Source organism: Crocodylus siamensis, chromosome 10 (genome assembly GCF_052110815.1).
Source record: "Crocodylus siamensis isolate JL-2025a chromosome 10, ASM5211081v1, whole genome shotgun sequence".
Taxonomy (NCBI): Eukaryota; Metazoa; Chordata; order Crocodylia; family Crocodylidae; genus Crocodylus; species Crocodylus siamensis.
This window is the reverse complement of record NC_143404.1, coordinates 45396423-45418344: the sequence shown is the minus strand read 5'-3', so window position 1 is coordinate 45418344 and position 21922 is coordinate 45396423. Positions and strand designations below refer to the sequence as shown.

At 44.7% G+C, this 21922-nt stretch overlaps 1 protein-coding gene across 4 annotated transcripts in view; it reads right to left on the bottom strand.

Annotated features, from left to right (window-relative positions):
• The window catches only part of TOX2 (TOX high mobility group box family member 2), a 384827-nt gene that overhangs the window by 155856 nt on the left and 207049 nt on the right, over nt 1-21922 (bottom strand). For all 4 annotated transcript variants that reach the window (XM_090020466.1, XM_090020462.1, XM_090020464.1 and 1 more), the window contains one exon: nt 8557-8802. In XM_090020466.1, coding sequence (XP_089876592.1) covers nt 8557-8802 — 246 coding nt within the window. The remainder of the gene's footprint in view (nt 1-8556; nt 8803-21922) is intronic.

The window sequence follows — 21922 nt, the reverse complement described above, 5'->3', positions numbered from 1 at the left end:
AGGACCAGTTGTTTGAAGGCCACTGGGTGCAGTCTGGTTCTGTGCTACCTCCAGTCACTTTCTTCTAAGCTACAAAGTTTGTGACATGCTATTTATTACCTGTAATAATCTCAATTTGGACATGATCCTCATCTAAGACACCAAAGCCCAGGATGTGTTCTATGCTTTCCCTATCACTTCCTCCTTTTGACTGTACAGCAGGATGAGCAGTGGCTCACTCCAGCCAGAAAAAGTGCTGATTACAGCTTCTTCATAGTATTCTGCCAAAACTACATTTTTTTTTCTGTCAGGAGATAGCTTCTTTCCCCTTAGTTAAAATTTCTACTGGGAAGATTTCTTTTTTCAAACCATTTAATTTTGTAACAACAGAATATGTTATTCAGTCCCCTCCCCCCTCCTTTTTTTCCTGCTCTCTCCCCTGGCATTTTGAGGGTTATGATTGGGGAGGGCGGGAAGGGAGCTGTTAAAACCACAATTTTTTTTTTCCCCACCAATAAAAAAAAAATCCTTGTTTGCCTCTCCTACTAAATCACCTTCTAATTTTTCTGGGCCCTTTGCCAGTTCAATACAGTCTGTTCTCCTCTATTCTTTCTGCCTTTTCTACACTATTTCATTTGCCACCTTCCCTGCTCTTCCCTCACCTGTGACTCAAACATTCTCCATCAATTTCCTTCTTTTCACCATCCTTATCACACCAGAGTTAGAACAAAATTTCTGTGGACTTCAACACGGAAAGATTTTACACATGATCCTTTTCTGTAACCCTTGTACTTCCTCCCCAGGTGCATCCACACATGCAGGCACATGGGCTTGCAGGAGCTCAAATAGAAGCAGTGCAAATTTGAGCCGGGGCTTTTTGCCTCAGTGCATGTGCCTGGGCATGCACTTTGGTGTGGTGCAAATTGTGCCACTTGGGGCAAAATAACCCTGCCTGGCTCCTCCTAGATCTGCAGCCAGGAGGAGCTAAAGCCTGGGGCCAGCACCTGTGCTGGTCCCAGCAGTGTAAAAAGCTGCCCTGTCCTGGCCCCATTGGTACAAAAAGCTGCCCTGGCAAGTAACTCAAGGCTACTCACTCTCAGGAGCTTCTGAGGCCCAGACAATTGGTACCTGGGGACACTACCCCTTGTGCCAGATGGACTGCTGAAAGAGCCCGGAGAGTTCCCTGCACCCTCTACCCACTGCAGCAGTCTGGCAGTGGGGGCTGCTGCCTGGCTGTGACCTGCTGCCATCTGTGACAGCATGCGACAGCACGCGGTCCCAAGGCGGCATACCTGCCAGACCCAGATGGGGACTGCACAGCCAGTAGAGGCATCTGCCTCTTTGGGCCAGCTGCCACCAGGCTGTGGCTGCAGAATTGCCTTTGTGTGGCACTAGTGCCATGTGTGCCCCTGCCCTGTCATCTGAGCAGCTAAAAGCAGGAAGATGTTCTGGGTGTGGCGGCCTGCTTTGAACTGTCAAAACATGTCCTTCTAGCCCCAGCTGGCCAGGAGGTCAGCCACCTCCAGCTGGGTCCAAGGTGCCAGATCTAAGCAGGCTCTTCTGCCTGGGTCCTGCCACTTACCTCCCTTGCAGGAATTCTGGTGTTCCCTACTTGAAAACTGAAAAATCCATGATAAAAACAAATCCCAGTCACTCTGTAAAACATCCCAAAATCCATGTTTCTCCACAATTAAAACAAAAGACCACCATATTTACAGAGAGAGACAGACAGACAGACAGAAAGACAGTGATCAGTTGGGAAATGTTTTATTGATAGATCTACAGTGTTAAAACAATTTGGAAGCCCACCAGCATCTCTATGATCATAATAAAATGAATTCTAAATATCTATGTGTTTTTCTGTTTGCCTTTGGTTTTCTTACCATAGAGCAGTTAGTGCTCCCCTTGACCACTTCACTAACCAGAATGTGGGCACAACTGCCCCTGCAGCCACAGCTCTGGCCAGCAGGTTTAATCCTGTCTGGCAGCTGGGCAGTCAGGGTGTGTGCTGGGGGGATGTGGGGTTTGCAGGATGGGGGTGGAAAGAGGGGGGAGGGGATGTGAGTGGCTGTGGAGGGATGTGGGGAGCTGTGGGGTGTGTGGATCATGTGGGGGGGAGCTGCTCAGGAGGGATGGGTCCCCTGCGCCCTGCAGATTGCAGTCATCCCGCATAGTTCACGGACTGTCCCCCCACACGACTACAGCCCCCCAACAGGTGCCACATGGCCCCCACAGGGGCTAACACCTCCCCCAGCAGGGTCCATGTGCCCCACCCTCGCTTGCTCCCTCAGCCCCCTGGATTGCTGCCTTGTCTGGCCCCATCCCCCAACAGCATCTGCAGCCCCTCTGATGGCTGCCCCACCTGGCTCCATCCCCCGGTTATATCCCCAGACTCCCCAAATGCTTCCCCACCCAGCCCCAGCCCCCATTTGTGCCCCCAGGCTCCCAATGGCTGCCCCACCGAGCCCCAGTCTCCAGAACCCCCCCCACTTTTTGGCACGGAGCCCGGGTCCAGCTCCCTGCAGCTTCAGCTTCAGCACTGGGGTGAGGACCAGCCACAGAGATGCTCTGACTGGCTACCAGACCATCTCTGTGGAGGACCCAAGCTTCCAATTGCCTCAGGGCACAGTCTTGGAGCATGCCCCACCCCACTTTTTTTGCCTGGTGTATTTTTTGACCCTGGATATCCAGGGGTCTAATTTTGCCCCTGTGCTGAACATTTTTTTGCTCCTGCATGTGCCTCTTGCAGTGTCTCAAAGGGCTTTGAGATGCTGCAAGAGGCACATGCACGCTCATCTGGACATGCCCCTCAGGGGCATTTGATTAAACAAAAAAAAGACAGGGTGAAGAGGAGGTGAAGAGGAGAGGAGGCTTTTGAGAGGATGTGAGGATGGTGAGGAATAAACAAATTTGGAGGTGACTCTGGTTTTGGTTTTGCAAAACCTTTTCTGTTAAGATACAGCTTTGGGGACCCTAATGCCATGGCTTTAGGAAATCCCCAGTGTCACCAAGAAATCATTCCCATTTTGACATGCCTTTGAAACATGACTGTATGGCACCAGGAGTCAGAACACCTATGTTCTATTTTAGCTTGTTATCGACTCACTGTGGTACTTCCTACAGACTGTTTCACCTCTCTGTTTCAGTTGCCCTGCAAGATGGGAATAATTTTTATATCTCAGTGGGGAGTTGTGGGGTTTGTTTAAATACACGTGGAGCGTTATGATGTTCTTGAATCAGAGGCAAAAAATTCTATGTTCATACTTTTCTTATTAATTTTTTAAGCTATGGAGTAAAATGAAACTTCCTGTTGCTCTCAGTGATGCCTACCTCATGTCATTTTAGTGGTCTTGGATTCTCAGAATACATGAAGAAACGTTTACTACTAGAAACAAGCCCTAACCAATATTTATACTTTTTACCCTGAATTTCTCTCAATGTTTTTTATGGTTTTTATAGAAAGTACTCTTACCTTAGAAATAAAAATAAAACAAATGGCAGAAAACATACAGATTTACCACATGTGGCCCCAAACAACATAAGCTATTGCAAGCAGAATCATACTACTTGCTTAATTCTCAATCAAGACTCATTTTCCAGATTGGCTTTTCATCAGTGCATACACAACAATAAATGCTTTGGTTCTGAAATGTTAATAAATACATTCCTCCTATGGATGAATGCTTCCTGTGGCAAATATCTATCTGATTGTAGTTAGATTTCAGGTAGGACTGCCACAGTTCAAATGCCCTGAAATGTAACGCAAGTGATATCTGAAGCACAGCTTACTTCATTAGACCATTACCAACCAGGATAGAGCTTGATGGTCAGAGCCAGCCTTAAGGGTGGGCAACATGGGCATCATGGCCAAGGGGGTGCCAAACACACACACGAGGACACACCCACATACACACACATGTGCACACAAACATGCACATGTGACCAGCCCACACTCACAGCAGCACTCTCTCCCTTCCCTGCTCTGGCTGATCCATGCCACAGGCAAGAGGAGTACTGCCCAGCTCAGTCCAGCTCATCTCCTGCTTCCAGCCACTGCACAGGAGGAGACAGCCAGGAACATGCAGCAGGGTACTTTCCTGTATGGTGCACCATGCTGCTCTGCCCTGGGGGCAGCAAAATATAAATTCACCCAGGGTGCCATTTTCCCTAAGGCCAGCTCTGTTGATGGACATGTGGGCAGAAGATATTATAACAGAAATGTTAAAATCTGTCTTGTCTCTTGGATGTTATTGTTCCTTCATGTTTGCACAGAAGTCCAATTAATGCTAACAGGAATTACAAATGTACATTGGGACAAATGATACCCTGTCATGTGCATGAACTACAATGAGTGGGGACCCTTTCTATTAATCCAAAAACACAATTTGGCCTATCTCTGTTGTGGAGAAGGATAGAAAGCCTCTTTTGCCTTCAATAAAAAGTTTGATGGCAGAGAAAAAAGCATTTGGCAGCAGGGCAAGAGAGGATTTCATTTTGACCTAAAATTGCAGCACAGTTCATTCCCTCATCTACCTTCATCTGTTAGGACCTTTGAAGATATATTGTACCTCCAAAAGCTTTGGTTTAAAACCAAACACTTTCAATTCACTATCAACTGGAAAATTCAGGGTTCACTGGATTTTTTATTTTAGTTGTAAGGAGGAAACAAATCTTAGTCTTTCTATTCTGTGCTTACAGCACACTAAGCCCCCTTCTTATCTTCTGTGGCTCAATCCTGATTTATTGTCACAATGTTGCATTTGTAAAACAGAACCATAAAATAAGAAAGAGAACATTTTCCAAGGACTACTCCAAAATAAATTATTTCAAACATACAGAAGCTGCTTAATAAATCCCACTATTTTTGTTTCTTTGCGTATTTTAGAAACTGATTTGTAAGTGCAATATCACCTCTTAAAAATGAGACAATCAACAAGGATAAAATTATCATGTTATGAAAATAGGGGTCAGGCACAGGGGCTGCACTTTAAATTCAACTATGGAAAAATCTTTCATATAAAATTGACTCTTTTTGTCTCAGAAATGAATGTTTTAATCACCTAAGAACCTACAAGCTAAAGAGGGGCTTTATGTAAAATTTAGTTTAAAAAATATGTTTATTTTCAGTGTTGATAGGCAAAACATGATCTTTTTCTTAAGCATACCAATTTTAAAACAAAGAAAGAAAGGAAGGAAGAAAAAAGAAAAGTGAACACATGTCAAGAATTAGGGGAACTCTGGTGACAATAGCCCTTTTGAATACTATTTCTTCCTAGAATCTTATCTATTAAGACAAGCAAAAGCAAATGTTCTTTAGCCAGGATTGCTATGGAGTTGTTAGCATGTTAATTAAGCAAAATTATCTCTGTTTGATATTGATGTATTCCAGTGACACCCATTGAAATCAATGATCTTAGAAGCAAACAATATAGGAAACCTACTAGTACTTAAACCTGCTAAGAAAGAAAACACTGTTTAACAACTTCATTAAGAATTCAATGCTGCTGTTGAAATAAAGGCAAAACCCTACATAACATCATTGATTCAATGCTGAACACATCTTAGCCCTGCACTAAATCAATCCATTGGCTTTTTCTCAGATCTACATTTTTAATTCATTATCCACATGTTATTCCTTCCTGACCTAAAATAATATGAAACTTCAGATGGTATGACCATACTCCCCAGTAATCCAAAAGTTAATTTAAATATGAAGGTATGGGGATGGATTCTACTCCATTTCCACTAAACTACAAAGCTTCAATGAATGTTAGGGAGCAAAAGTTGGCCTGTAGATAGACCATTTTCTTTTGCTAAGTGGGCTTTACTATACATACATTGGCAATGTGTAAGGGGTGTACGCGGTGCACTTGAACCCCCTGAGGTTGGTCGTGCACCCCTTGGAAGTGCCAGCCGCAAAACCCAAAGTGCACTTCTGGTTTTGCTGCTGGCTTCTTGATTGGCCGCTGGGAAACCTCACCCCCATGGGCAATCTGGTACCGCCCCCCCAGACTTGGGAGGCACCAGTCACCTGTGAAACCATACCATAAAGTACAGCTTAATGTATGCAACTGGCCGTTGTTACATCTCAGCTCCATGTTCTTGGGGAACCCTGACACAGAACGTAGACTGTCTGACTCACAAAGAATCCCCGCCCCCCACCTAAACAGAAACTGATTAAAATGCAGTGAGAGATACACCTAAAACCCTCCAGATAAGGGTGACAAGAGTGAAACAACTGCCCTAGGTCTCATTTGCATCTGAGATAGAACCAGATGACCATTCATTTACATGAAAGATGGAGAACAGAAAGCCTGAAGCAGAGACTGCAGTGAATTCTGGGATCAGCAAAGCAGGGGAGCACTGCATGATGGGGAAGCTATGCTCCAAACGCTAATCAACCCACACACCCAGCTCAGCACAAGTTCTAATCTGGATTTACAAAGGACTTTTCCTCCCCCGCCACACACACACCTCTAAGCAGAAGTAAGTTTAATAGGCATCTCGGGCCGTACATTCCCCAGTCCCACTATGGGAGGCCTATGTAAACTTAATTAGCTAAAACTCGGTTGCCGGGTTAGGGAATGCTGAGGCAACAGACCGAGTCAGAGGGGGGTATGGGCAACATTTGAACAATGGTACAGGGTTCATCACAGCGTCCAGCCCGTTGTAGCCCTGTCCACAAGTGTTGTCATACTTTTCCCGAGACAACTGGTGGAAGTCCTCTCCACAACAGGTTATGAACAGTCCAATAATTGCCTTAAGTCTGTTAAAAGACTACAGTAAGATCTGGAAAAGTCATGCTAAGCTGAGGCTTGTTCACAGCAAGTAAAAATCCAAAACCCTGATGCTGCAAGCTATCTATTGTTTCTGAAAACACCAGGAGATATCCCATCAAGTATATCTGCTATCCATAGGAATGTCAAGCTGGCTCCTAAGTATGTGTTTCCTGAGTATCAATCAGTTTCCTGAGATGTTCCAACCAGATAACCCCTTGTCAATGGAAACGACAATTTGATTTACACTATTGAGAATGCTTGAAAGAAGCTGAACTGAGGGTATAAAACTCTGTAAAAGCAGCACCAGTGTGTGTGCTGACACCACTCGCTTTCTTCTGGAGAGGCTGAAGGAGGCAGATCATCTCCCTTCAAGGACTGTGCTGAGAACTTTAACCTGTCAGCTTTGCAACCTGAGTGCCTTGGACTGGTGAGAGCCCAGCTCTCTCTCTCTCTTCTCTCTCTCTAAGCATAGATTTCTGAACCTGAACTGTATTAATTAAGCTTGTGCTAAGTATCCCCAAATACTTAGTGAAACCAGGATATACTGTGACTATTTGTGTTTGTTTTTCCTTTGCATGTCTATTACTACTAGTGTCATTATATATTTCATCTACTTAGCAATAAATAACTTTTATAGTCAAATTGGTGGTAACTGGGTATATTTTTCCTTCTTTACTTCTCCTTCCCCACTTGCTCTGCAGCAACACTCCTTTTACCTAAGCTAAAGATCCCTGTGAAGCCCAGAAATACTGTGGGGTCTGCTCATCAAGAGGCTAAAAGATTGGGATGTGCTGAGTTTGAAACACATAAGGGGATCAGCTTGTACAGGCTGATTGACCCAGTTTGGCTCAGACGTGCCCTAATGAACTGAATGCTGGCCCATTAGGATGTCATCTGGACACCCAGCCCGATTCACAGGTATTCTGTTTAACTGTATGCTTGTGTCTGACTGTAGTTATTGTTGTTCTGATGAACTGATTCTTGGCATATGAGGGTGTCAGCCTGTCCATGCTGATCAACCCAGCCAGGTCAGGCATGTCACATTAATCTGTGTGTGTGTATGACTAATTTGGGGACTGGAGAAACTCAGCCCCACTGAACTGAGTCCTGCAAGATAGCTCAATTGGGGGTGAAGGCTTGCAGGGGGAGAGATACAGCTCTGTATAGAAACACCAGTAACACAAGCAGCACATTAACAGAATTACCAAGACTCTAGCCCTAATAAATGAGCACACCCCCAAAGTAGCGGGCAGTGAGATGTGCCTTCTCATTACACAATATTAGGAATGAAGCTAATGTTACATGTATTATTCAAAAGATTTTTGGCACTGCAGTGGCCTGGGGTCTTTTTGGGAGTTTCATTGCTGGTGATCAAACCAAAGTATGTAGGAAAAATAAAGCATGTGCACTTCACAACCTTCACATCCAGAATGCATGTGTAAGACATGCACCAAGTACAAAATACAAAACTAGCCCTTTGAATACTACTAGAATATTAACAGGATCTAGGAAGTCACAAACTAAAGTAAAATAAAATAAAAAGTCATGCTGAACATAGCCTTGCAAATGATTGCAGTGGAGTCAATCATACCATCTATATCTATATCTTTGAAATGCATTCCCCATTGAATCCAAAGCAGCTTGGGCCTAAGCTAACTGACTAATTTGATCCCCAGTTCATAAAGTCTATGTATGAATATCCTTCTCAAATCTACCTTATCACAATGTTGATGACCTACAGTGCATTGTATGCATCAAATCAAACAGGGAAACAGGTGAAAGAAGAAAAAATACTTACAGTAGGTAGTTGGCTAGAGAGAAGATGTCCATCCTGACTCAACATATTTGATACCATGATGGCTGGAAGGTCCATGTTTTGATAGGAGTATGCTGGTATCAGGCTATTTGGAGGGAGGCTGTGGCACAGTGAGTGATATCCAGTTTCATGATCCACCAAGTGAAGAAGTGAGGGGTCCGGGAGATTAGGAGGAGTTATAGGAGGGATTTCATAGTCTTCATTATTCTCACTTTGACCATTATATGTCTAAAATATTAAAAGGATATTTTCACAATACAGTATATCACTCTCCTGCTACAGCAACCCCCCAACAATTTACATAAAGAAATTTCAAAGAACACCCCCATCATAAAGTAATTGTCAGAATGACAATCCCAGTTACAGATGTAGGCAAGAAGAAGGAGAACACCTTTTCTCTTTTGCTGAAGAGATGAACGTAGCTTGAGGTTGCAGCAAAGTAGGCTTAGATTGGGTGCCAGGAAAAATGTCTTCACTGTTTAGAAGAGTGAGGCAGTGGAACAGACTGGCCATGGAAGTTATGGACTGTCCATCATTGAGATTGAATAATTATTGTTCAAGAAAAGATTGAATAATTATTGTTAAGGGGTGATCTAGAAGTAGTTATGCCTGTGCTATGCTATGGGTATTTCTTGTGTTTCTGGGTTTTGTTGGCTGCCGTAAGGGTCCAGGAAGGTTGAGCAAAGTTTTGAACAGTACTGCTACAGACTCTGAGGGGGTCTGCCTTCCTCTAAAGTGGGAGACATGCCTCCCCCACCTTGGATTTCTGTAGTACATTTTAACAATCCTTGCAGCAGCAGGATACTGCCTACTACTGTCCCTATGATTTTCTCATGGCAGGTTTAGGGTGCTGTGCCCCCTAATAGGCACCTAACAGGTGTGACAGGACTGACTTAGTTTTTAGTAATAGGTTAGGTAAATATTTGTATGGGATGGCTTGGACAGGGATGATCCTGCAGGCAGGGTGTTGAAGTAGATGACCTCCAGAGGTCCCTTCTAGCCACATTTTTCTATGATTCTAAATCAGGGGTGGGCAATTATTTCAGGTGGAGGGTTGCTTAATGAGTTTTGGTGAGACATCGAGGGTTGCAAGGATAGCTCCACCCCTTGGCATGTGCCCTGCCCCCTGGTCACCATTTTGTGACCAGAAGTCCTGGCCCCTGACCAGTTGCCACTGGGAGTCTTTCCCCTTGCCCAGGAAGTACTCCTTTGGGGGCAGGGGACAGTTGTTTGTATATTGTGTGTGGAGGGGTAGGGGAGGGGTGTGGTTGGGGTAGTATGTGGTTGGGAGGATGTGTAGAGTGTGGGTATGGTGCAGGTGCTGTATGTGGGGTTGTAGGAGGGGTGTGCGTGTGGGGGGAGTGGGGTATGAGTGCATGTAGAATGTGTGGGGGGATGTGGGTGTGGCTGAGGTATGGGATGTGTAGGACTTCTGGATGTGTGTGGGTGGGGTGTGTTTGGGGTATCACGTGGATTTGTGTGGGGTATGTGGGATTGTTGGATATGTGTGTGGGTATGATGAGGGGTTAAAGTGTGTGAGGGGGTGTGGGTGCATGTGTGGGGAGGTGTAGGTGTATGTGTGGGATGTGGGTATATGTGTGGGTGTGGGATGTGTGTAGGGGATGTGGGGTGGGTATGCAGTTGAGGTGTGGGATGTGTTGATGGGGAAGCAGGTAGGGAATGGAAGCATTGAGGGGAGTGGGGGGCAGGGTCGGGGGTGTGAAGCAGCTTGGTCACTCACAAAGCCCTGCAGGACAGGCAGGGACAGACAGGAGGGGGGAGCAGCAGCAGAAGCCAGGGTGTACATGGTGCAGCCCTGCTAGGCAGGCAAGTGAGAGAAGCAACAGCAGCAGGAGCCAGAGCGTGTTTGCCTGCAGCCCACCGGGCAGGTGTGGGACAGAGACTAAATGAACTTGTGATGCCAGTCTCAGCTCCCTGTCCCCTCTAGCACAGGCTTCTGTTACTGCCCCTGGTGGCAGCTGTTTTCCTGCCCTTTCCTGAGTTGCTGGAGGCTGGGGTAGCCCAGCAGTTCCCTGGGATGCGGCAGCAGCAGAAGTCCTGCTCAGAACCTGTACCTGCTGGTGGGGAAGGCTGGGAGCACAGCACACTCTGCCTCGGGTGGGACTCAGCCACAGGCAGAGCACAGCACAGGCAGTCGCAGGTAGGGCCGGATACAGTCAATTGGTGGGTGCCTGCCTGCGAGCTGGATCCAATCAGCTGGCAGGCTGGATCTGGCCTGCAGGCTGCATTTTGCCCACCCCTGTTCTAAGTCATAGTTCAGCATCAGATTATCACAGCATGCTGTGCTTATTAATATCACAACTAGCCAAAACCAAGGGCATTCTTCTCTGCCTACCATACTCAGCCTCAGTTTTTTACCACTGGATATAGCATCCTGCCTTCTTCTGCTTTGTAGAACAGTTACTGGCTTCAACAGAATATCCTGAACATATACCAATGTCAAGATAGGACCAACAGAGCAAAATCTGCAAAAGTATCTTACCATTAATTATTAATTGGCACTTGTATGCAGGCATCTGATAGTCATAGTTATTGCATTAGTGAGTGCAAGTGCCTGTCTGGATGCACAACTGAGTGCTTGTGCAGTACTTATGCTGAGATTTTCAAGGGCAGTTAAGGCAGCCAAACGTCTAACTTTCATGGAAAGTCAGTGGTGTTTGGGAATCTAATTCCCTTAGGTTCTTTTGAAACACAGCACCAAAAGTCTAGTTGAGAACCCTAGTCAGAAATGTGGCTCAGGACATCCCTTACTTCAAAAAAAAAAAAAAAAAAAAAAAAAAAAGGCAAAGGGCTCATTTCACAGTTTCAGACATGGAGACCAGTTGATATGTACTATTTTATGCTAGGGTACTTAAGAATGAGAATAGCAGAGAACGAGCTCTTTTTCCAGTAAATCTCAAGACCACAAAAGTGAACAGATAATTTTACCATGATTATTTCCTGCTTGGTGGGATTTATTTTTTAAAAATTGCCCTAATTTGTGTTACAGATTAATCTGGCATCGCACCTGTGCAATTCTACTAAGATAAAATATGTTCATATTAAAGCATGTTTGGAATAAACATGAATCTTACAAAAAGATTGTTAATTGTCAAAGTAGGATATAATGGGTTCTATTTTAAAAAGAAAGTTTATTTTAAATTTCTACTATTTCAGAATTGGCCATAGCATATTAAATTCTGATTACTCCTAGTACTAGACACAAAGCATTTAAGGTACATTTTTCACATTGCCTAGTTTCATGGTTGGATTTTAACTTAATATTTGACTTAAGAGCAAAAATCCATATGTGTACAAAGCCAGTTAAATACTTTAGGTTTTATTACTCCATTGTCCACCAATCTCACACTTAAACCTTCACCCTCTGTCTCCCAAGATTTTTTAAAAATGTAATAAAAATGAAAGATTTATTTAACCTGTATTCAAAAGTTATTATGAAGCACAATAGGGTCCAAGTGAAGAACAGGTGTTTTGAAATGTCTCCTGATCATAGAGAGTGTCTGCTGGAGTGTTCTGGCATGTTGTTTGGAGAAAGGCATTGACTGCAAATGTGCCAACCCATTTTCAGTTCAGAAAGGATGCAGGGAATTTAAAGTGGTTCACTTTCATTAACTAAGTCAATACCCCTATCTTTTTTGTTTTTCTAAAATTGTTCATGTGGCCTCATTGTGACAATGACAGGAACATTCACTCTGAGTCATTTCTGCCATTTATACTCACTCAAAAATTCCCATTGGTTTCAGGAGGAATACTGAGTACACAAGGAATGTAGGATAACACTCTATACTACTATATATTATCAACACAGATTCTGATAAGTTTAAATTCTTATCCTGTTTTTATTTTTTTTTTCCCAGATAGCTTTTGTCTATCTCATCTCCTATACTGGAAGCACTCAGAAATGAGAGGTTTTACATAAACAATATACACCAGCTGATTCCCATTTAATATGTGTGGTAGTTTTTATCCAGGTTACACTGTTAGGGGTGCACTGATTCTTTCCCACTTATTAAGAGAATTCCATTCTGTGATATACAGAGAGAGATTTAAATAAATCATTGCAAAGCAAACTTATTCCTCCAACTGGCTCATTTTTGTATAAGGTATATAACAAGTAGCTTTGCTGCGCTTAGCTAAATTATGTAAAACCAACTCAAAGTTTCCTAAAGCTCTCTTCAAAAATAAAAAAGTGTATTGTTTACTGAATCAGAGGTCACTAACAGACATTGAGATGGTGTTGGAAGGAGTATGAAAAATCTGTCACTCCTGTACATCCCATACACATTTTTGCCTCCTTGTTCTATTCAGCTTGGTGGGGGGAGAAGGGGGCAGGGAGGGGGAAGTAATTGTTTAAATCACAACGCTTTCCAAACCACCACTGTATCATCATTGTATTATGCAGACATATCAAAAACAGGATCAAAGCTGTACACAATAAAAATGAGATTAGACAATATCCAATCAACATAATCAGACTTCATGCCTGCATGCATTCACACCATATCACTCAGAACCATTTTCCAAGGCAGGCTATGATTGCTCTGTATGATTTAAATAGATCACCAAAAAGATATGGGACAAGAGATCCAACAGATACTGACTATTGGTGGAATCTATGATGATGATGCTTTGTAGTATACACTGTTTATTGTCACGTGCCTTAGACAATAGCATCCTTACTCACCAGTGGTGGTCTTCAGTGACATGACTGAAGAAATCCTGCCATCTCAACCTCTTGTACCAATAACAACCAATTGCCATTTTCCCCATTAGTGGTATGTTAAAGATTACACTTTGTATGTTAATGTTAGCATAAATTGCACAGTAAATGATGTGCTATAATATACATTCCAGATTAGTTTATGGAATAGATTACGTTTTAAATATTTAAGCACATAATTTTTCCTAGTCCCTCCCTCCACTCCACCAAACTTATGCATCCCAACAAGGACTGATAAACAACAACAAAAGGTATTCATCTTAAAAGGCTGCTTGCTACTTTACAGATAACGAAAGGAACCAGTTTTCCACTATCAAACATATGATGATGATGACTGTGTTCATGGATTCTTCCTCCCCAGTGTAAAAAGTTCAAATGAAATGAGGGTCTTGATCTCTGCAAACTTCCTGCTGACTTCCATGCAGAGGTTGTTCTGGGCCCATTTTAAAGAGGAGTAATGATAGCAACCAAAGTACTTTAAAATAGGTGATAGGGATTCCATGCATCTTTGCAATATCTCTGCTGAAGGATAAAAATAAAGGAACATCTCTGGTTGTATCTATTCTTCCCTCATACTTATCTCTATATTGTACTCAGACCCTTTAGGGCTAGAGTTACAGGATCAGGAATGATAAGCTTAATTTATAGGAAACAAGCTATTACCCAAATAGGGCATATCCACAAATATACATGGACATTTGGTTCCCCAGGAACAAGTAGCAGTGGCGCACCTTGCACCGCTGCTACTTGTCCCCAGGGAATGCCCATGCCACATGTGCTTTGGCAGGGAGCAAGTTGCCCTTGGTGGGGTAGAGGAGGCTATGACCAGCACTGGGATGGCCCCAGCATCCTTACTTGGGGTGCTGGAGGCCTCCCAGGGATGCAGCCATGGTGATTCTACTGTGCAGAGCATGGCTGGCAGTGGAGTGCAGCTCTGGGCAGCCTGGCTCTGCTTTTCAGCAGTACACACTGGCTGAACATGAGTTGCTTTGGGGTTTTTTCTGTGGGTTTTTTTTTGTTTTGACCGCTGGATATCACTTGCAGCACAGAGAACACTGGACTGTGAGGTATATGGCACTGCAAACATGTTTTCATTGCCACATACCACATGACCACACTTGTCTGGACACACCCATGGATGTTACTGGGACAGTGTCTGATTTCTAGGCATTAGAGGGCACTGTTGGATTATTTTTAATGTATACTCTCAACGGCGCAATTAAAGTAAAAAATTTTTTTTTTGCATCTATAGTCCTGAGTCTCAAAGACCATGGTTACTTCGGGGCATATCCAGCTTTTAATCTGAAGTTGAGTGTGAAGCAGAAGAGTGTGGTGCTCACAGGAGTACAGAGAGGATTCTGAATGATTCAGCTCAGATTTATTTGAGGTACTCATATAGTTGCAGCTTCTCTGATATCTTTCCCTCAGAAGCACCTTTTTTCCACACTGGGCCAGTTCAGCCATGACCATATACTCATCCTCACTTGTTCAGCCCCCTTTGACATAAGTAGCACAGCAGAATCTTGGTAAAGAGAACATGCCCTTCATTCCCTCCTGAGATGATAAAGAGTTCCGATGCAGGGCTTTTTCCTCTATTCCCAAACACAGAGTTATATGCATACAAAACCCAAACTATAGTTTTGATCTAAATTAATTGGAGGGAAAGCAGTTGGTTAGAGTAAAAGTCCATTAATGGTGATTTATAAACATGGAGGAGGATTGGGAACTGCACGGGAGCAGTGGTTTAAGCCAAGAAGCCAAGAGGTCAAGCTTCTTTCATAGATAGTAAGAGAGCAAAATTCTGTTCAGGCAGAGACCTGGAGAGTAGGGTTGTGCGACGCTTTGGTCCCTGATTCAATTTGGTGGAGATTTGACCTGATTTGGCAGCCAAATCTCTGAATCTGAATCAAATCAGGAGACCCTTTAATCTCTCTGACTCGAATTGGAACCCTCCAAATCGATTCAGAGAGATTTTGAAAGATTCGGCGATTCAGACATAGACACAGCTTTAAATATTTCTTCTACGTACATCAAGGTACCAGGGGGCTTGTGAATGCTGTAATGCTGGGGCGCATGGAATGTCCCACAAAAGCTGGGGGGAGGAAGGCACATGGGGCTCAGTGACTGGTGTCTTCTGGGTCTGAGGGGGCATGCTTCATCCACCCCACCAACTCAGCATTTAGGAGCTGTGCCTGATACCTCAAGGTATGTAGAAAAAACATTTAAAGCTGTGTCCGTGGCTGAATCGCTGATTCTTTGAATCAGCATAAAATCTTCAGATTCACATTTGGCTGAATTAAATTGGGGCAGTGCTCCGAATCAATGAATTGAATCACTGTCCCCTATTCAAGTTAAATCCAAATTGAATAGGGCCCATTTCACATACCCCTACTGGAGAACTGTGTCATGGGGAGATCCAAGGGTAGAGGCCTGTGATTGATAAGGGAAGGATGTGAAAGCTTACAAGATTTAGTGGAGGTATCCCTGGGAGAAGGGCCTGCCCACATTACGATGAGTCTATTCACAGATGGAAAAGAAAGAAGGCTCATGGCTAAGAGAACCATCAATGCTGTAGAGGTGGAGAGTCACAGGGAAGACAGAATTGAATCAACAGGGAGTACTGCTTGACTCCCAATCTGGCTTCTAAATTGGAATAAACTTTTTTCCTTGAAAAAGCATTCTGGGTAGAACAGCAGAAGTGGTAATGAAAAAAATCAGGCTCATCACTGGATTCAGGGAGGTGGAGAGGAGATTCCAAAGGAGAAGGCAGTGCATGGCACAAAAACTTGAGGAGAGGCTCTTCTGGTTCCTGCAAGTAGTTGCTAGGGGATACCTGAAAGGTTGAGATTTTTACCTGAAATGTGAAGAGGATGCAAACTAGTGCTAAAGAAAGATGGTATCCTGAGTGACTCAGTGAAAAATGCCAATGAGGACACTATGGCCGCCTCCAGATGAGCAGGGGCATGCACTTGCAGGAGCACAAATTGCCTTAGTGTACACCTCCACAAATCTTAACGCCCACTATCAAGTCCCTTTGCCCACACTCCCTGTGCATTCTTACCCATAGCACCTCATTTTGCCCCTCCTCTGACACCATCCTGATCACTGAGGACCTGTGCTGGCCCCAGCAGTCATACCTGGTGGCCTGGTTGCACATGCTGGAGCAGCAGAGGCAGAATGGAGGTGTGGCGGCCAGCCAGAGCATTGCTCTGGACAGCCTGGCCTCCATTTGTGCCAGAGCACACTTGTTTTGTGTGCTTTGCACTGCTTTGGTTTCGGGGGTGGGGAGGGGTACTGGAAAATCCTGATAGCAAATTGTGCTGCCGTGCTGCAAATCTGCAGCCTGGTTGCACATTTCATGTTTACCGCATGCAGTCTGTGGTGCCACAAAGAGGTTTGCATCTCCACAAACCTTATGCCCCTGTTTGTTTGGATGCAGCCTACTCTTTTTCAGTGTCCCAGAGGTCAAAGGCCTGACTTTCACCTGATATATATCTCCATTTCTGTTATAACAGTTTAGATCAGTGGTTCTCAAGCTTATCAGACTCAAGGCATCCCTTGGCAAATGTCAGCTCTTTGTTTTCATTTGATTTTTTTTACTACAGAAAAATAATAGAGCAGTTTTTCTTTTGCAAAGAACTCAAAAAGCCTATAGCAGGGTAGAATATTTTTGACAAAATGGATTCCTTTTTGAACTCTCTGGGTTTATCTTGTGAATGCCTTGTGAGCCACAGCACCTTGGTTGAGAATCACTGGGTTAGGGTAGGGCTGGCCAACTCACAAGGGGCTAATATGCAAACACACTGCCTCCCCTTGGCCACCATTCTATCCACTAGTTTGGCAGCTGTGGCAGCTGGGATTTCTTCTGGTCTCCCTTCCCTCCTCCAGCTTCTGGTTCATTCATCCACTGCCGGGGTCAGGGCAAGGCAGCAGGATCTGAGGTATATGTACAGCAGGTGAGAAAGGATCTGACTGCATGTGGTGACAGGGGCTGGAGCTGGAGGGCAGCTGACCATTGCAGCTTGCAGCCCTAGCTTACGGGTTGGCAGCCTGCATTGCATTCACTACCACCCCCTGCCTACCTCCCCAGAAGTTAGACTGCCCTGATTTAGGGTATGTAGACATCTAAGCACCCAATGAAAGAGTAGGTGGGCATCTACTCCAGACGACCTTAAATTGTTTCTGCAAATCAGTGCAAGTCAAGGAGAGAAGTCAACATATTTTATTTAAGATACTTTTGAGCTGAGGGATTTAGGAGCAGCACTAAGCATTTTCAATGCAAACATCTGCCATTGCTGTTACACAGTGTAAGCATACCTGACAAAGGAACATGTTTCTGCTGCTGCTTCTAGTGCTGGAGTGAAACAATTGCAGTTTTGTTGTGTTCTTATCAGTGAGCTGCACAAGGCAGCTTCTTAGTGAGGTTATATAGGAGGGATGCTGGAATTAGATCTCCTCTTCAGCAGTGCAGACTAGACATTCAGCTACTGCAAGATCGTTGCACATAGGACATTTCTGGGTGAAGGCTACAGGAGAAGTAGGAGGAACTTATGCCATAAAACAATTGCTTGGTCTTGTCCCTTTCAAACACATAACTCACTTTTTCACACAGCTCAATTCTGCCGGGCGGCTTTTCCCCACATGTTAACCCTGGGTTTGCTTGCTTTTGCCAACTGAAATCATCATCACATGCAGCTTACAGAGAACACTGTGGAGCTGGAACCAAGAAAGAGATCTGTCTCCCTCCTACTAAACTCAAAGCACTCCACTGAACAGGACTGTAGTGGGTACCTTAAATCTAACTTAGGTCTTTTTAACCTCCATGCTGTGGAACTTACAACCCTTTCAATAAGAGGCACTGAGTCCAGCAATCTTTTGGGGACCCCAACACACCACAGAAAGAGATGGTCTGTGGATAGCTTGTCCCTCTGAAGATTCTCCAAGATACACACGGCTTTTCAGAGATCCATTCTTTTGAGGGCCTCAGGCCCCTGCAGGTTCTTCATATACTTCCACACATCTTATACACCTCCATACATGGGAGTGAGGGAAGCAAAGACCTATCTTGCCAAGCGGTTCAAGTAGGAAAAACTGAGAAGAGAACATTCTAGGTTGCTGGTGTATCAGCAGCTCGCCTACCAAACTTGGGCACAATTAACAATATGTGGAAAATTGCTACATCAGAGCAGCATTATGCATAAGATTTTAAAACTTCTCCATTGTCAGGCAAATCTTGCTTCCTTAGAGCAGATTGATAAATAGAAGGAATTTCCCATAAAAATTTTAAAAGGAAAAAAATTGACAGAAACTCAATATTTTTGCTGATTCCCCCCTCCCTTTTTTCAATAGAACCCCTCCAAGCCCCCCCCCCAAAAAAACCCCAAAGCCAAAAACGTTTAAGTCTTAGGTTAGAAAAAAACCAGAAAAATAAAACATTTTTTCCACATATTAATTTGACTGTGAAAATTGGGGGGGGGGGCAGGGGGGAAGGGGTTGAAACAAGTTTAAATGGAAAAATTATGATGGAATTTCCCTACCTCCCTTGATCTCCAGTCCTAAGATTTCCAAAGCAATGTGATCTCAGAGGTCCCCTCTACACATTCAGGTAAAAGCGCAATGGGATCTAATGCGCAAGCCACACAGTCTCACCTTCTGCATGCTACACGTGCATGGCAGGTGGCGGGATGGTGGGATCATGCATTAGGTCCCAGAACTAAATCTTCTCTCTCTTATCAGGGCCCCTCCTTTGGATGAGTTTGGCTATGCTAATTTGGCTTACACACAAGGCGTTTCCATAGTCCAAGATACATAACCTTAGCTCTTCTCCTTTTCCTCTGTGTTTCTCAATCTGTTGCTTTTAGGCAAGTTGTCAAGCAATGTCCAAGCAATATACAATATTACGGGGGTGGATGCTGTCACAGGCAATATAATGTATTGGTGCTTGCTATGAAGTAGCTTTTAGTATATAGTAAATTTGTGATAATGGATCAACTATAGGCAGGGTTCACAATTTAAAGGCCTGCACTACCCTGGAGTACATGTGGTCAAATTCTAAACTATGCCATCGTCTTTGTATAACACTCTGCTTCCTCAGTTTTCTCTCTTATGCTGCACCTCTTTTTGATTTTCAGAAAAGGTCAGGCATTGTTAGTTCCCACTCAGTCCTCTACTAGCAGCAGCACTGTCTGCCTCTGTGACTCTCAGTAGCAAACTCCAAAGCATAAATCAGGCTTCTCTCACACACCAGCATCTCAATAGCAGAGATAAGGGATCTGTGTAGGGCTCTGGCTTGTAAATTAGGAAAGCCTTGTTTCATTCTCAGGTTTACAGAACCCTCTCATCCTGCTAAAGTCTATCCGCATTGGGTGACCCCCAAATAAGGAACATGAAAATGCCGTTTTCACAGGAAACTTGACATGCTGTGGATTTTCTTCCTTCAGTGCGAATGGCTCTAGTACCTCACCGACATAAATCTTAATTGAGATAGACATTTTTCAACGTTAAAAGTGTCAAAAGTTGACCCAAGCCTAGGTGGCATATCAGGGTAGTGCAGATAAGATATGACAGTTTCTTTAGCCATTGCACAAACAGGAGTGATGAGGATAGCATCACATCCAGCTGGCTTTGACTCTTCAGTCTTACAGAATTAGTACCCTCTTACAGTGAGGTGAGTTTGAGAGCAGCCTTCAGCATGACTCATGAGCAACCTCTGGAGCCATAGCAAGATGCGTTAGCTGCTCTGCCAGCACATGCCAGAAATACAGGTGTGGAGATACCAAATTTGTGTAGAATGTAGGAAACTTTGGACCTCAATTTGTCCCTTGACATGACAGATAATTGAGAGGTGTGGCTTTGTCATTAACTCACACCATGATATGTGGGTCCCCACAGTCAAATTTTGTGAAGCCAAACACCAAATATAAGCTTGGTTATGGTTTCATAGTTGGTAGGGTCGGAAGGGACATGAGATCATCAAGGGACATCAGATCATCAAGTCCGACCCCCTGCCTTGTCAGGAAAAAGTACTGGGGTCAAACGACCCCAGCAAAGTGATTGTCTAGCCTTGTCTTAAAGACCCCCAGGGTAGGAGTGAGCACCACTTCTCTTGGAAGTTGGTTTCAGATCCTAGGTGCCCTGACAGTGAAGTAGCGCCTCCTGAAGTCTAGTCTAAATCTACCCTCTGCCAGCTTGTGACCATTATTTCTAGTCACTCCTGGCAGTGCTCGGGGGAACAGAGACTCCCCAAATGCCTGCTGATCCCCCCTGACTAGTTTGTAACAGGCCACTAGATCCCCCCTCAGCCTTCTCTTGTGGAGGCTGAACAGGTTCAGGTCCCTTAGCCCCTCCTTGTAGGGCCTGCCCTGCTGCCCCCGATCATGTGAGTGGCCCTCCTCTGGACCCTCTCCATGTAGTCTACATCCCTCTTGAAGTCCAGAGCTCAGAACTGGACGCAGTACTCCAACTGCAGCCTGACCAATATCGCATAGAGGGGGAGGATCACATCCTTGGACCTGTTCGAGATGCATCTGTGGAAGCATGACAAGGTATGGTTGGCTTTTCTGACCACGTCCCCACACTGCCGACCTATGTTCATTTTGGCATCATAATGATTCCAATATCCTTTTCTGCCTCTGTACTGATGAGAAGGGAGTTCCCCAGCCTGTAGGTATGGTGCTGGTTCTTCCTCCCCAGGTGCAGCACCTTGCACTTGTCAGTGTTGAACCCCATCCCGTTCTCATCTGCCCACCCCTGTAACCTGTCTAGGTCCAATTGCAGCCTATTCCTCCCTTCTAGCATGCCCCCCTGCCACACACACACACATCTTAGTGTCAACTGAAAATCTGAACAGGGTGCATTTTACCCCCTTGTCCGGGTTGCTGATGAAGATGTTGAACAGTGCGGGCCCAAGGACAGAACCCTGGAGGACCCCACTGCCCACATCCCTCCAGGTTGAAAATGACCCATCCACCACCACTCTCTGGGTGCAGCCCTCCAGCCAGTTAGTGACCCATGTGATTGTGTAGTCACAATCCCCTAGTTTTTAAATAAGAATGGGGTGAGAGACAGTGTCAAAGGCCTTCCTAAAGTCCAAAAAGACTACGTCCACTGCTACCCCTGCATCTAACGATTTTGTAACCTGGTCATAGAAGGCCACCAGGTTCGTCTGACAGGACCTGCCTCTAATGAACCTGTGTTGGCTGCCCCTAAGCATAACTTCCGCCGCTGGCCCCTTGTGAACATGCGCCAGGATGATTCTCTCAAAAAGCTTACCCAGGATCGAGGTAAGACTAACTGGCTTATAGTTTCCTGGGTCCTCCTTCCTCCCTTTTTTGAAAATGGGAATCACATTGGCCCTTTTCCAGTCCTCTGGCACCAAACCAGAGCACCACGAGTGCTCGTAAAGCCGTGTTGGCGGTCCCACAGTGACCTCTGCTAATTTCCTCAGCACTCTGGGGTGGAGATCGTCCGGACCAGCCGATTTAAATACATCCATTCCCTCCAGAAGTTCCCTGACTAGATCCTCACTGACCCTAGGCCTGGGTGTGCCTCCCCTGTGGGTTGCGGGGGTCCCGGTGGGGGTGCTGATCCAGTTCCTGCTCAGAAAAA